The sequence below is a fragment of the Diadema antillarum genome, unplaced genomic scaffold (genome assembly GCF_040938485.1).
Source record: "Diadema antillarum isolate AM-2024a unplaced genomic scaffold, OU_Dant_1.0 seq00002087_RagTag, whole genome shotgun sequence".
NCBI classification, from domain to species: Eukaryota; Metazoa; Echinodermata; class Echinoidea; order Diadematoida; family Diadematidae; genus Diadema; species Diadema antillarum.
Window position 1 is genome coordinate 204,303 of NW_027272733.1, and position 12,870 is coordinate 217,172.

The window sequence follows — 12,870 nt, forward strand, 5'->3', positions numbered from 1 at the left end:
CATGGTAACAAGGTACTGTTATCATGGTAACAGGGTAACAATGCTTTTGTATAACCAAAGTGGGGATGTTAGCAGTGACGAAAATAAGAAACTATTACATGTAAGGCAGTGGTTTACTTCCAGGTTATTGTGTTGCCCATAATACAGAAGGTGTGGATGCACATTCAACAGCTACATATGTACCAACGAGATGTTTATAGATTTTTAATCGAGATTGTCATTCATTTTCTTAAGGGCTTCATTTATGAAAATCTCCTGTGATTTCTCAACTTCCCTCTTTTCCTTGCAGAATGGACTGAATGCCCTTCACCTTAGCTCCAAGGAGGGTCATCTTAACATCGTCACAGAACTCCTGAAGAGGGGGGCAGACGTTGATGCTGCGACAAAGGTAAGTTTCATCTCATTTCCCCCCTTTGCCGCTTTCTTTTTCACAATTTTTTGATAACTACGCACGCACAATGGAAAAAAAAAAGCCCATCATATGAAGGTTATAGATACATTTTGATTGTATGTCAATACCAACTGATTACAGGATGAGCCAAGTCTTGAATTGATTGTAATTTGAGTGGCATTTTTCCTCTAAGAAAAAAATGCTTGTATTGCTAAACGTAACATTGATATTTTTGTCACTTGTGATCTTTAGTCATAGTGAATAAATTCATTGTTTGATATAAGAAGTAAACCACAATTATAAATCAATCCGAAATATGTTGGCAACCATAATAGTTGATTCTTTTGGGAAAATGAAAATTGGCAGGTTGCTTCATATATAGTACTATAGGCCTCAACAATAGCAAATATGCTATTCTGGTTCCTACTGTAGTTGCACATGTAACTGACAAAAGAGATTTATTTGAAGAGCAGTGTACACTGCTGAAGCTCATGACGTCAACCATCGATGGTCTGAACTCTGTCTGACCTCATTGAAGAAAATCAACATGTGATAGGCAGTCACATTTGATGCGCACCCTAAAGGGTATTTCCTCTTCGGAGTTCCATCTGTGAAATCTCTCTGTAGCTACCGTATCTCGCCGTCCTCCTAATTTGTTGCTTTTCAGGAGCTGTGTGCATTGGGAGAAAGACTCATGGCTGGTATTTATACTGCTAGGCATCCCATAATGCAAAGCATATTTCAGGAATTAACAAAAATGAGAAAAGCAACTGCAAGGAAAAACAATGGGAATGCATATATATGCATCATGCATATACTGCATATCCACCCGTAAATGATATGTTTTAAAGTAAGACTACATTCTAGCACTCTGAACACTACAATGCAGAGGAAATGTGCTGCCTTGAGAGGAGCTTAAAGCTGGCATCAGTTTATGATAATTTCTACTATTTTTTGCGAAGTATTCTCATTAGTTTTGCATATGCGTGAAATATCAACATGAGATGTTTAATCAAAGATATTTAGTTGTAGCGCTACTCAATTTCAAAGTATGATTTAAAGGCATTTTTATTAGACATCATTGGATAAATGATGTAGCAAAAAAGATGTCAAGGTTTCAAACAGTCACTTAATAGCCTAGCATGGTTGTATGAAATAATGCTTGATTGCAGCAAGCAGTATCTCCAAGCTCAGTCCCACATGTGCATGTCCTTTGTGAGCACTATAATGATTTCTGGCTCAGAAATATCAGGGTCATAGCAATATCAGAAGTCATCATCCCATGGGGGCAGAAAGTGATAAGGACACCAGGTCATTACACTAAAACTCAAGTGCACAAGACTTTTGTTCATCCAGGATGTGGGGGACTTGGAGGCTTTCTGAAATTACCAGCACAAACTGAAACACTTCTGAGACCTTCATTGACACACCTTCATGTGATCCCAGCTTGATCTAAAAGGGAACTGCACTGACCTGGGATCTTGTTCAGGGGAAAGTCTCTCATTGAGGAAATGAGAAGTTATAAAAAAACAACAACAAACAAAACCTCCTATGCTAGTGCTGAACTCTGTGCAAAGACCTGGAATAAAACAGAAATGACAACAAAATTTCATCTTATTTGTGTGTGTTCCCTAGAAATGCTGGAATAACGTACATACATTTTCCCCATGGGTCTTTGACGATATAGGGTGCGAGACTCATAGAAAATAAGAGGTTGTAATCCCGTCTGACTTGTTTCGCATACTGTAAAAGTGGATATTTTCGCGCGACTAATTTTTCGTGCTGGGCTGCATAAGAAACGTTTGTGTTTTTAATTCCTCTGAATCAAGACATGAACTACTTGAGCGCATGACAAGCAGAAATATTCGCATGCTTTTATTTTTGCACTAGCTTCTAGTTGCGCGAAATGCACAAAAATTTCAACACCGCGAAAATTTCCACTTTTACAGTAGCACGTTTGACGAAAGTCACCACCAACCAGTCAACAGATGCATGTAACCGCAACATGTACAATGTATTAGTGCACCTGAGCCTAAGGGCTCAAGTGAGCTAAGGATTGTGACTGGTCACTGTCCAGCCTCTTTCATGCCTTAACTTTTTCACACTTTCATCTTCTTCTGGGAAACTAGTGGCTGGATTTTAACTCAACTTGGCAGGACTCATGGGGCAGGGGGGTGGGGAATCATAGTCTCTACAAAAGGTGGCAGGGCTCAAAATATACCAAATTAGCAAATATTCACATCTAGGCAGCCATATTTTATTTTGATAGTTTTAGACATTTTGATCTTTAAGGCAACTGGAGCCGGATATTGACCAAACCTGGCAGGAATCATCAGTGGGGGATCATAGTTTGTACATATTGTTGTGATGCCCTCAGGGGGTCCCTAGGGCAGGGCCTATTACCCCCACTTAGAATTACCCCCATATAGAAGATGTTGCCCTTGAGGCCTGCACCAATCCCAGAATCAGGGAGATTTTTGAAATACAGTAGTTTGCCTCAGGTGGAGTGACATAAAGTTCAAGGTCTCTTTTCTTTAGTGTCATGAATTTTAGCAAAAAAACAAAAAAACAAACAAACAGAGCTGCTGAAAACGGTTTATCCAATAGTGGCGAGCCAATGGAGTGAAATGGAGTCAAAAGGGGCCTGAGCTTTCGATCGTAGCAGAATCTTCATTACAGGATTTGCCTCTGACGAAGATTCTGCTGGGATCGAAAGCTCAGGCCCCTTTTGACTCCATTTATTGTCATGAAAGTTACATGATTCTGACAGCATAGTGGTTATCGCATCTCCTCATTACAATAGCCATAGATAGGCTATTTTACAGATTATGTGAACTTCAATTTATGAGTTTAATAACTAACTGACTGGCTATGTTATTTGCATTCTGAGGAAATGAATCAGTATTAAATGTTGCATGCTGAAAACAGAAGGCAGCATTTTAGGACATATGAAAGAACACTGCCTTATGTTCTTTTTATTTGTTCATTAAAATTTATCAGCTGTAGATGTGACATTTCAATTTCTTTTTATTTCATTTTGCATGAGTCAAAGAGATCAAAACTAACATTACATCACAAATTATGAGCATAACCATTCTGTAGACATACATTCTTAACAATCATTGTCAATATTGTGTCTGTGGTTTGTTTTTGTCTTCATCTCTGATGTCTTGAACAGAATAAGGATGTCACAATTGAGATTCCTAGACTCCCAGGAAGGAAACTCGAACTGAAAGTAACTAACAAATTCAAAAAGTTTGAAAACTCTGCCACCATTTCACTCAGCTGCCAATCTGCAATTCATACTTCACTTTTCACATGAAATAACAAAGAAAGCTAGAGTGTTTCATTACTCATGTAGTCGAGTTTGTTTTTGCTTATTAAAGCAGTAACTCCACCATAGTCATTTCTCCCATCAGACTGTTAAATGACATTTTAACATGCAAAACCTTGACCTTTCAAGGCCACGTTTCTGAGCCTCATATTCGAAACAAATCACGTTTACATAGTCGATTGGTTTGTCAAATTCAATTATCTTTGCACCTGCGTGTGTTCGGACATGGCAGGATTGCATTACTATGCTGAAGTCTACTATCCTCTAATAAACTGTATGATATTTAATCATTTTTAAAAAAAGATCCCTTGATGATAAGGTGATCTAAAGTAAAGGTAAAAGACTAGGGATTTTACAGTATTGAGCAATATTCCAGATGTCCATAGTTTCTTATGTTTCTCATAAAGTGTATCTCAATATCATCTCATAAATGTTTGGCACGTACCAATTCTTGCAGAAAACTCACTCAGAATAGGTATAAAGTGATTCAAACTCTTGCATTGTGTCAACCTTCAGTGATATTTTTGCTCTCAAGAATATCTCATATCTCATTTGCTCAAATGCTTTTCTGATACCTCAAAACATAGTAGTTTTGTCAGGTAAATCCTAGTATCTCTCTTGATAATATGTGGCTGCATCAATATCCCATTCACACATAAACAATATCTAACTCAATTCATCTAGTAAAGTTTTCACTCCAATTCGAAATTCTCAACATGCCCAACATTCATTGATGAGTGCAGAGAATGTTTGAAAAAAAAAATCATTACACACTATGTGCTACTGTCCATCCCTGTAGTAGAAACTGATACTGAGATTGATGTGATAGTTGCCTGTCAAAAATCCACCAATTGAGCGAGTCATTTTGAGTGAAAGTTGTCAACAACAACAACAACAACAAATCAAAAGATGCAAGACCAGTCTATTTCTCAAAAGTACACACTGTGAATTTGTTTGAAAGGCAAGGTATTTTATACTCGTCATGTGGCTGGCAATGTCTAAAAATTATGGTAAAATCAGACAATTTATAGAGTGTTTAAATGCTTGTCATTTCATGTCATATTCTCCCACCTTCGCTCCTTTGACTGATTTTGATGTGAATGAATTGTTTTTATTTAGCATAAACTCTCTTTATAAAAAAAGAACAGAACACAATGTCATCTTTCACATTTATTAGAAATGAACATACTGCATTTCTTTTTTTTTTCATAAAATGTGCTATATATATATATTTTTTTTTTACAGAGAAATATAATTCATTCATTTCTTGTCAAGTATGACTATCGAATGATGCTAGATATCTAATTTTGATATTTTTCTCTTTTCTTAATGGAAATCCATTAATAGTACTTATCATCAATTGTGACCAAAAGTGTCATATGACCTACAGCCCATTCAATTGCGAGACAGTGAGAGTATCCAGGATTTTTTGGCATATGTATTTAGGATTACTGATGTATTAAAAGATTGTCATTATATTTCCATTCATGTCAAGACTACATGTCAAGATTAGAAAACTTGATTGCTTTTCAAATATTGTATCCATGTATCTATCATATGTGCTTCTGTTTTGTTTGACTCATCACAGACTAAAACTTCTTTAGACATTCACAAATGTCATACTTTTTCTGAAGGTTTTCTTTTTTTGATAGTGTTGAATCATGAACATGGTAATAGTACCCCAATGTCATAGTGTGGAACGTTTGACAATTTGATCAGTGCAGTCCAGGCAGTCATTGATCTTCATATCATTTGCCACGAGCCTTGCATTTAGTCGGGGGTGGAGCAGAAGAGAACAGCTGATGTCCAGCAGCAGTAAGGGCAACTGGTCATCAAATCAATCCTCTTTGACAAGGAATTTGGTCTTCATGCCTTTAAGGCAGAGGGCACTATATCTTAACCCGTTTCATACTAAATTCTGAAATCACCATGGACTTACTACACAGGCCACCAGGTTCCTGTATTAGGGGTGCCAAGTTAATCCCCTTGATGGGGAACATGCTCTTCATACCTTTGGGACAGAGGATGTTGTACCTCAAAGGGACATGTATTGGCATCAGATACATATGATAGAAGAATCCTGGAAACCATCTATAGTAGATGTGTTAAAAAGTTTTGCTTTTGCTTTCAACTTCACTTGAATTACATGGGTACATGCTTAAAATAGTTTACTAACAATTGCCATGACTACTTTTTGATGATTGGGGTCATTGGTAGGTGAATCATATCTCATATCAAAGTACTTTTGCTTGGTGAAGAAAAAAAAATTATCAAAAAAAAAACAAACACCAACATCAACGCACAAAAATGCATACTTTCCTTTTTTTTTTTACATCCACCAAATGTTATAGTAAGTATTCATATCTTCACACTGCAAATAGTCGTGCTATCAGGTAAGTGATATAGTATGCATGGGTGACATATTATGTAACCTGCATGAAGTGCAGTTACAGTGAGCAAGGGATGAGGCTAGTTTGCATTAAGAGTTCACTCTTCTCATCAAAGACATCATTTGTCTGCTCTGTTATGCACATGAGTTGTTTCTTTTCCCAAAGATTTTTTTCCTTGTAACAAGCTTGCTACTTTTCCTGTGCCAAAATTTCTCATTTATTAGCAAATTTGATTAAAAATTCTTTTTTTTTCAGCTAGCACATGTATAAGTATTGATTTCATTCTGAATTTGTATTCATTATTCTTTTTTCTGATTTTTTATTGACTTTGAAAATATTTTGTTACAGGTATGTTAACAAAGTAAAGAAATGATTCAGAATCAATCGTGGAAGCCATGTGCTACTAAAAAACTTTTACCCTTATACCAGAGGATTGACAACATATCCTGTGAGAAGAAATCATATTTACCTTGTCATCTTGGTATGGTAAGTTACTGAGCTTATTTTCTCTGTTGTTGTTTTTTTCCCTTCCATTTCTTTTAATCAACCAACAGAAAGGCAACACCGCCCTCCACATTGCATCGCTGGCCGGCCAAGAGGACATCGTTAGCGTGCTTGTCCAGTTCAATGCCAACGTCAATGTCCAGTCGCAGGTAAAATGCCTGGTGAGAGAAGTGCAGGGCTAATGACGTTGACCTCTTCTCAAGAAAAAGTCACCTCGTGTGTATGAGCAGCATGAGCAAAAAACAGCATCACTTCACCTCTATGTTAAACCTCTAGGAACGATTAGAAATTTTGGCAAGATATGAAGAACTCATTGTTGATTTCAGTTTGGTAAAAAAGAAATGCCCTTATGATACGATAAAATGCATGTTTTGCTTGTCTTGTTTTGCCCATATCCCTCCCCTCCCCTCCCCCCACCTAAAAAAGAAAGAAAGAAAGAATGAACATGACATTACTTAGCTAGGAAAGTTTTCAGGGAGTACAGAAGAAGAGAATGGTAAATGGTTGATTGGTGAAGTGAAAAGATATATCTGCAAATTGGCAACACACCTCTTTATCTAAATTGTGCACCAAATGCCTTGTAGTTATGTAAAGTTTGGTGGCAAAGTGTTCAGCTTGTTCTGTTGTTCGATGGTCCTTTAGAGTAGTAGTGTAGTCCAGCAAACCCATGCTACCTATATACACCACTGCTTTTCCTTCACAGGACACACCCAAAAGAGATGTTGCCAATTTGCATGCAAACGCTGCTTTATTTTCTTGAGTGTTCAAGTCACGACAACATGCACTTCTGTCATCATTATTGTACAGATGCCTATGTACCTGGACTGTTCAATGTAAATGTATCAATATGGCTGAACTATCAGCAGAAGATATTAAAGTTGTGATATTGACCTTTTTTTTTGTTTGCAATTGCAAAAGTGCTAATATGAACATGCAATGTCTAAAGGTGTATGCTACCAAAGGAATATTTTGTCATAATTCACCCATAGGTCATGAAGTTCTTGGGAAATTTGCCACAGAAATTAGTATATTGTCATCATTACATTGGCACCTGTGAATTTCATGGCATATCTTATATAAGAGACAGATTAGATATAACTGGTCAAGTTCATTAAATTTGCAACAAAGTCAGAAAGAAATCAACAAAAATTTGTCACTTTGAGAGAGAGAAACAGAAAAATTAATCTTCTCAAATGTGTTCCAAATTCAAGAATCAATTATAGATTTAGTGATTAAGAGACTTTTTGGTGACTTCGCAATTATGTACGAAGAACCAAGGGATCAAATGGAAGATGAAATTGTATCAAATGCTAAGAAACTAAAGTGAAAATTATAACAGAAAGATTGAAAAAAATATCGAATTGTGATTGATGGGACGTGATGAATTAAAATAATCAAAAGTCATGTAGCTTGACTTATGCATTCTCATTTTCATGATAATTCAGTTAAATGCAAAGTTTATAAAAATTTCTACAACAGGAATTATTCCATGTTTGCATATAAGACCCATGTAATCAGTATCAACCTGTTACTCCCAATATTATATCATTTCCCTATAGAGTTAATGCATGGTTGACCATTTACCCGTTAAGCAGTGGGTTTAAATCTTTCTGTAACCCTTTGTACAGTGCTCTGTGAGCCATTGTATAATTCAAAGCCACTCCCCCTTCATTTTTACAGGTAATATTCCCGTAGATTACACAGAGAGGCCAACCATTGATTTTTTTTTTTCTTCAGTATTACTGTATTTTGACCTTTTTTTGCCAACCATACCTACATTATGTTTTGTGAAAAATACTATTCTTTTAAATGAAAAAATATGCTTTTGCAGCTCTCAGAATAGTACAGTGCTGTTTACAATGTAACCATATATGTGGTAAAAATGGCACCACTCTCATTTGTATGATCACAGATGTATCTGCGTTGCTACTCTTTGTTGGTGTAGGGATGCACAGTCACGCATCTGCTATTCTCAGTTCTGTTTCAACACAACCTTGGGCAAGTGAGCCCCACTGCCTCTATGCTTTTATTGTATTTAAATCACCTGCCACATGATCGATGCATTCCTGGTAAATGTTCCACATCATGGAAAGGAAAAGAAATTCACCGAAAGAAGTTATCATTTATTCACTTCAATGGTAACCAAGTCATTAAAGAATGTTCTTTTTCTGATAGAAAGCAGCATTTGAGAGTGTAGTATTGCTTCTGTTATAGTGGTTCATTATGAAATGACATGTAATCTTGCATATTTGGCTGCTTATGACTGAAATGTACATGCTCATGTGTGACCATATTTTGCCTTCTTACATCACCCACCCATAGAATGGATTCACACCCCTCTACATGGCTGCTCAGGAGAACCATGTCAAAGTCGTCAAATTCCTGTTGGCCAATGGAGCCAATCAAAACCTTGCTACTGAGGTAAGTGGCCAATCACAGACCTGTACAAAGAATGCTTTGCATCATTCAAACAAATTTGAAACTTTGCAGGATGACTTTTTGTTTTGTTTGTTTTTAACTTTGACCATTATACCAATGCTCCCTGTAACACAAAGTTGAGTAAATTTAATATCCTGAAAATACTGTAAGCCCTTTTTTTTTCCTTTTTTATCTGGCAGAGTTATCCTATTTGTCTGATCTAATACCAAACTAAATGTACACAGTACTCATTATTTTTATACATACCAGGATAAATTGAAATTATGTGTGAGTTAGGGAAAATAGTCAGGGAACTGGGAACAAAACAAAAAGTTTTTGCTATTGAAGACTCATGTTACATTGTTCCCTTTTTGCGGCTGTAGACTATTTCAGTGTGGTACAGGGAGCATTGATCCACTAATCATAATTTCATTTTGTTTGTCTAACTTTGCTGCTGAAAAGAAAATTGCCATGCACCAAATATTCATGCTAGTTTTTAATCTGATGATGTCACATATGCTCCTCGTCATCATTTCTAATTCATTATCCATTCCTCAGTAACATTGAGAACTGAATAGTAGCTACCATGCTTCTGTGCCAATTGTCAGTTGATGTAAAAAGTCACTGGAAAAAATAGAACAGCATTTGTGGCTAAGAGTCATTTTGCCATAGCAGAAGGGCTTTGGAAACAATTTGACCTACACTTTCAGCATGAAAGTCAAACAAACAAAAAGTGTGTGAGAGTAGGTATTGAAGTTTTCCATAAGGTTTAGTGTCGTTGTTTTCAAATCATTTTCATTTTCTGTAACTTGATGACATAAGTATCCAGCCAGTCAAATCTAGGTTCAGCGAAGGGTCGTTACTGATTTCAAAACTTGAGTAAGAGGGGATGAAGGGTAGGGGAAGTGAGATTAGCAGCCGTTATAGGTAATCTGAGATGTGAGATTTCTTGTTAAGGAAGACATGAATACTAATCCATGTGGCATTACAGGTTTGTGTTGCATACAGTATAAATCCCATTAATGTGCAGGCTTAGTGTTTATAGATTAGCGATAGTCCTAATTTTCAGAAGATATCCCTGTTTTAGGGTAAAAGAGTCGAGGCAGCCTTCTTCTGCCTCCCCCTCCCCCTCACATTGTCAGATCTTATTTCAAGTTTTGAGTGATATCCTGGCATCCCTGGGAAAAAAACAGATAACCAATAAGCAGAGTTGAGTCAGCAATCCTTTCATTTCTTATTGCATGGTCCCATGCACATACTTCTGTGTATGTAAATTTGATCTGGTGTAAAATCAAATTATGAGGCTGATTTTTTTTTTTTTAAAGAATAAATGTTACTCTTCAGTGAGTTGCTATTTAGAACTTTCTCAATGATATGTACATGAGAAAGCAAGAAAACAGTGTGCATGGAAATTAACCCGTTGAGGATGGGCTGATTTTGCTACAACATGCATTTCTCATACACACAGCCTGCCCGAGTATACTCAGGACTCATCCTCAACGGGTTAAATCATACCGTAAAACAGGCACAAGATTTCCTTGAAGAGAGGAGGCTAGTGGGGATAATGCATAGGTCATTCTTTTGTGTTCTGCTATGGCAATGACTTTCAGAAATATTGCAGGTGAAATTTGTTGTAAGACTTGCCTTTCCATTTGTCAATAGGCAGTTGTCTGGTGTAACAGGCAACCACAAAAATGGCAAAATGCACAGAATCATGGGCGACTACCCAATATATCATGTGTTTGTATGTTTTTTTAAAACTAATGTTTCAGTAGCTTTGTAATGGAATGAGATGTATTTCTTGCACCATTTTATCTAGATTGTAATGGGAATGATATACAGAAAATATTGTATCTAAAATATCACACGCACAATTCTTATTGAAACATTTCGTCATTTAGAACCTTTTTTGTTCAGTAGTAATATCGATGTAGTTTGATTGTAAGTTCATGACGCATATAAGCCCAGGGTAAAGTAACTGACATTTCATAATTAAAATCATAATATTGGTATGTTTATAGTGTAGGAGCCCTTTTAATGTTCATTTTGAATGTGTGAATGTGAAACCTTGGTAGTATGTGTGTATTTCAAACTGTGGTCTGTGCAGTGCAGCAGAGCTCTTGTGTGTCTGTGTGTATGTGTGTGTTCTGTTGAAGTGTGCCGTGTGTCATAATGTCATTGTAAAATCTTCTTTTCTCTTTAATGAGATATCTCATAATAGGTATTTGCTTGTAAACATTACTTTGAAAGCTTTTGTGTTCCAAATGAATAAAGATTTTGCGTAGGTTCTTGATTTATTAATTTATTAATTTTTCACTGCATTAACTCATTCTACATCTGAGAATTTCAGCTGCCATATACTTTTTTTCTTTGCACTTATTCTATCATCAATGGTCTTTCAGAATGCTTGTTTACAAAGTTACAAATTAAATATGTACAATGTATGTTAAAGGCAAGATATATTAAAAAAACACAACAGTTTAAACTTCTTCGTTGATAATTGAAACACAATATCTATTGCTCTCATTACACGCTAGAAAGATTCTGTTTTACAGCAGCCACACACCTGATAAGAATACAGTCAACTTTACCTGTAGAGGTCATAACAAAAAACTATGTTCTAGGAAGTTGATTACAATTAATTTGAAATTTATCACAATACCCAAGATGCAGAGAGATAATTGATAGGACAAATCATCTGAGCTTTAAGAACGTATTATGTTTCTGAGAAATAACATGAGGCTTAGAATCCAGTGCCAACATACATAGTGTGCTTCGAAAATCAGTAAGATCAGAGCTTGATGATGAAGAAGAGATTAGCGGTAGACTTGTTCAGGTGTATTGTAGCTGTTCTTGCCTCATCCAATATGTACCATTTGCTCCTGTGTTCTTTCAGACAAATATATGTTTCCAAAACTGTTCGGCTCTTGCGCTCTATCTACGTGAAAAAATATTCACCCCCTCTCCTCTTCTCCATAGACACCAATAACATATGCTTTGTATAGATGTTACTGTATTACATTCAAAACAGGAAGGTCAAATTAAAAAAAGAATCGACATAGCTTTTGAAATTTGATTTTAATCTGTTTCGTGGTTTTTTTTTCAGAATATATCTTTCCCGTGCTGTGTATGCAAAGTCTGTTGGCTACATCTGTCCATTGTCCTCCCTTTCAAACAAACGAAATATCTAAATTCTGCCTTACTACTCATACTTGTTTATCTATCAAGTGCTTTGCTCCAGTTTTGCATGGCAGCATCTCTTAAATTCCAATTGTAGCAGCGCTCCTTATTTCTGCAGTCTTTTCAAGCATTATTTATAAAATATGCAATCAAAACCATTCATATTTGGTGTGGGTGTTTTTTTAAATTATTTTTGGTTTGGCAATCTTTTCATCAGTAGGATATTTTGCAAGTGTTAACATTTTTGCTTTGTTATCATCTTTGGTAAGGGTTGTGTTAGGGTGATTAATATCCTTCCACAAAGAAATATGAAATTTATACTAATGCCAGCATCACATGTATCTTGAATAAGCCACTTTCATCTTTGATCAAATCACTATTTTATCATGATTGGTACGATCACTACAGCTCATGAAGAATCACAAGCGTACAAGTAATCTCGGATAACCATGTGTCTTGATTTCATTTTTTTTTTCCTTCTGATTTTTTTTTAAAGTACAAAAGTATATTAATTATTTCATCAAGATGAAAGATAATTTTATTTATCGTCGGTGCTTATTTGCATTTATTCATTCTTTCATTAAATTGTCTCTACCATTTACAATTAATAGAGGCTGTGAAATACACTCTTTCCTTACATTGCACTATCACCT

The 12,870-nt window shown here is 36.0% G+C and overlaps 1 protein-coding gene across 22 annotated transcripts in view; it reads left to right on the top strand.

The window, feature by feature from the left end:
• LOC139713888 (uncharacterized) overlaps positions 1 to 12,870 on the top strand; it is a 303,947-nt gene that overhangs the window by 178,409 nt on the left and 112,668 nt on the right. For 21 of the 22 annotated variants that reach the window (XM_071625598.1, XM_071625599.1, XM_071625590.1 and 18 more), the window contains exons 4-6: positions 290 to 388; positions 6,670 to 6,768; positions 8,942 to 9,040. In XM_071625598.1, coding sequence (XP_071481699.1) covers positions 290 to 388; positions 6,670 to 6,768; positions 8,942 to 9,040 — 297 coding nt within the window. Of the gene's footprint in view, positions 1 to 289; positions 389 to 3,586; positions 3,627 to 6,669; positions 6,769 to 8,941; positions 9,041 to 12,870 lie in introns of those variants that run through there. The other variant, XM_071625609.1, reaches the window with a different exon arrangement.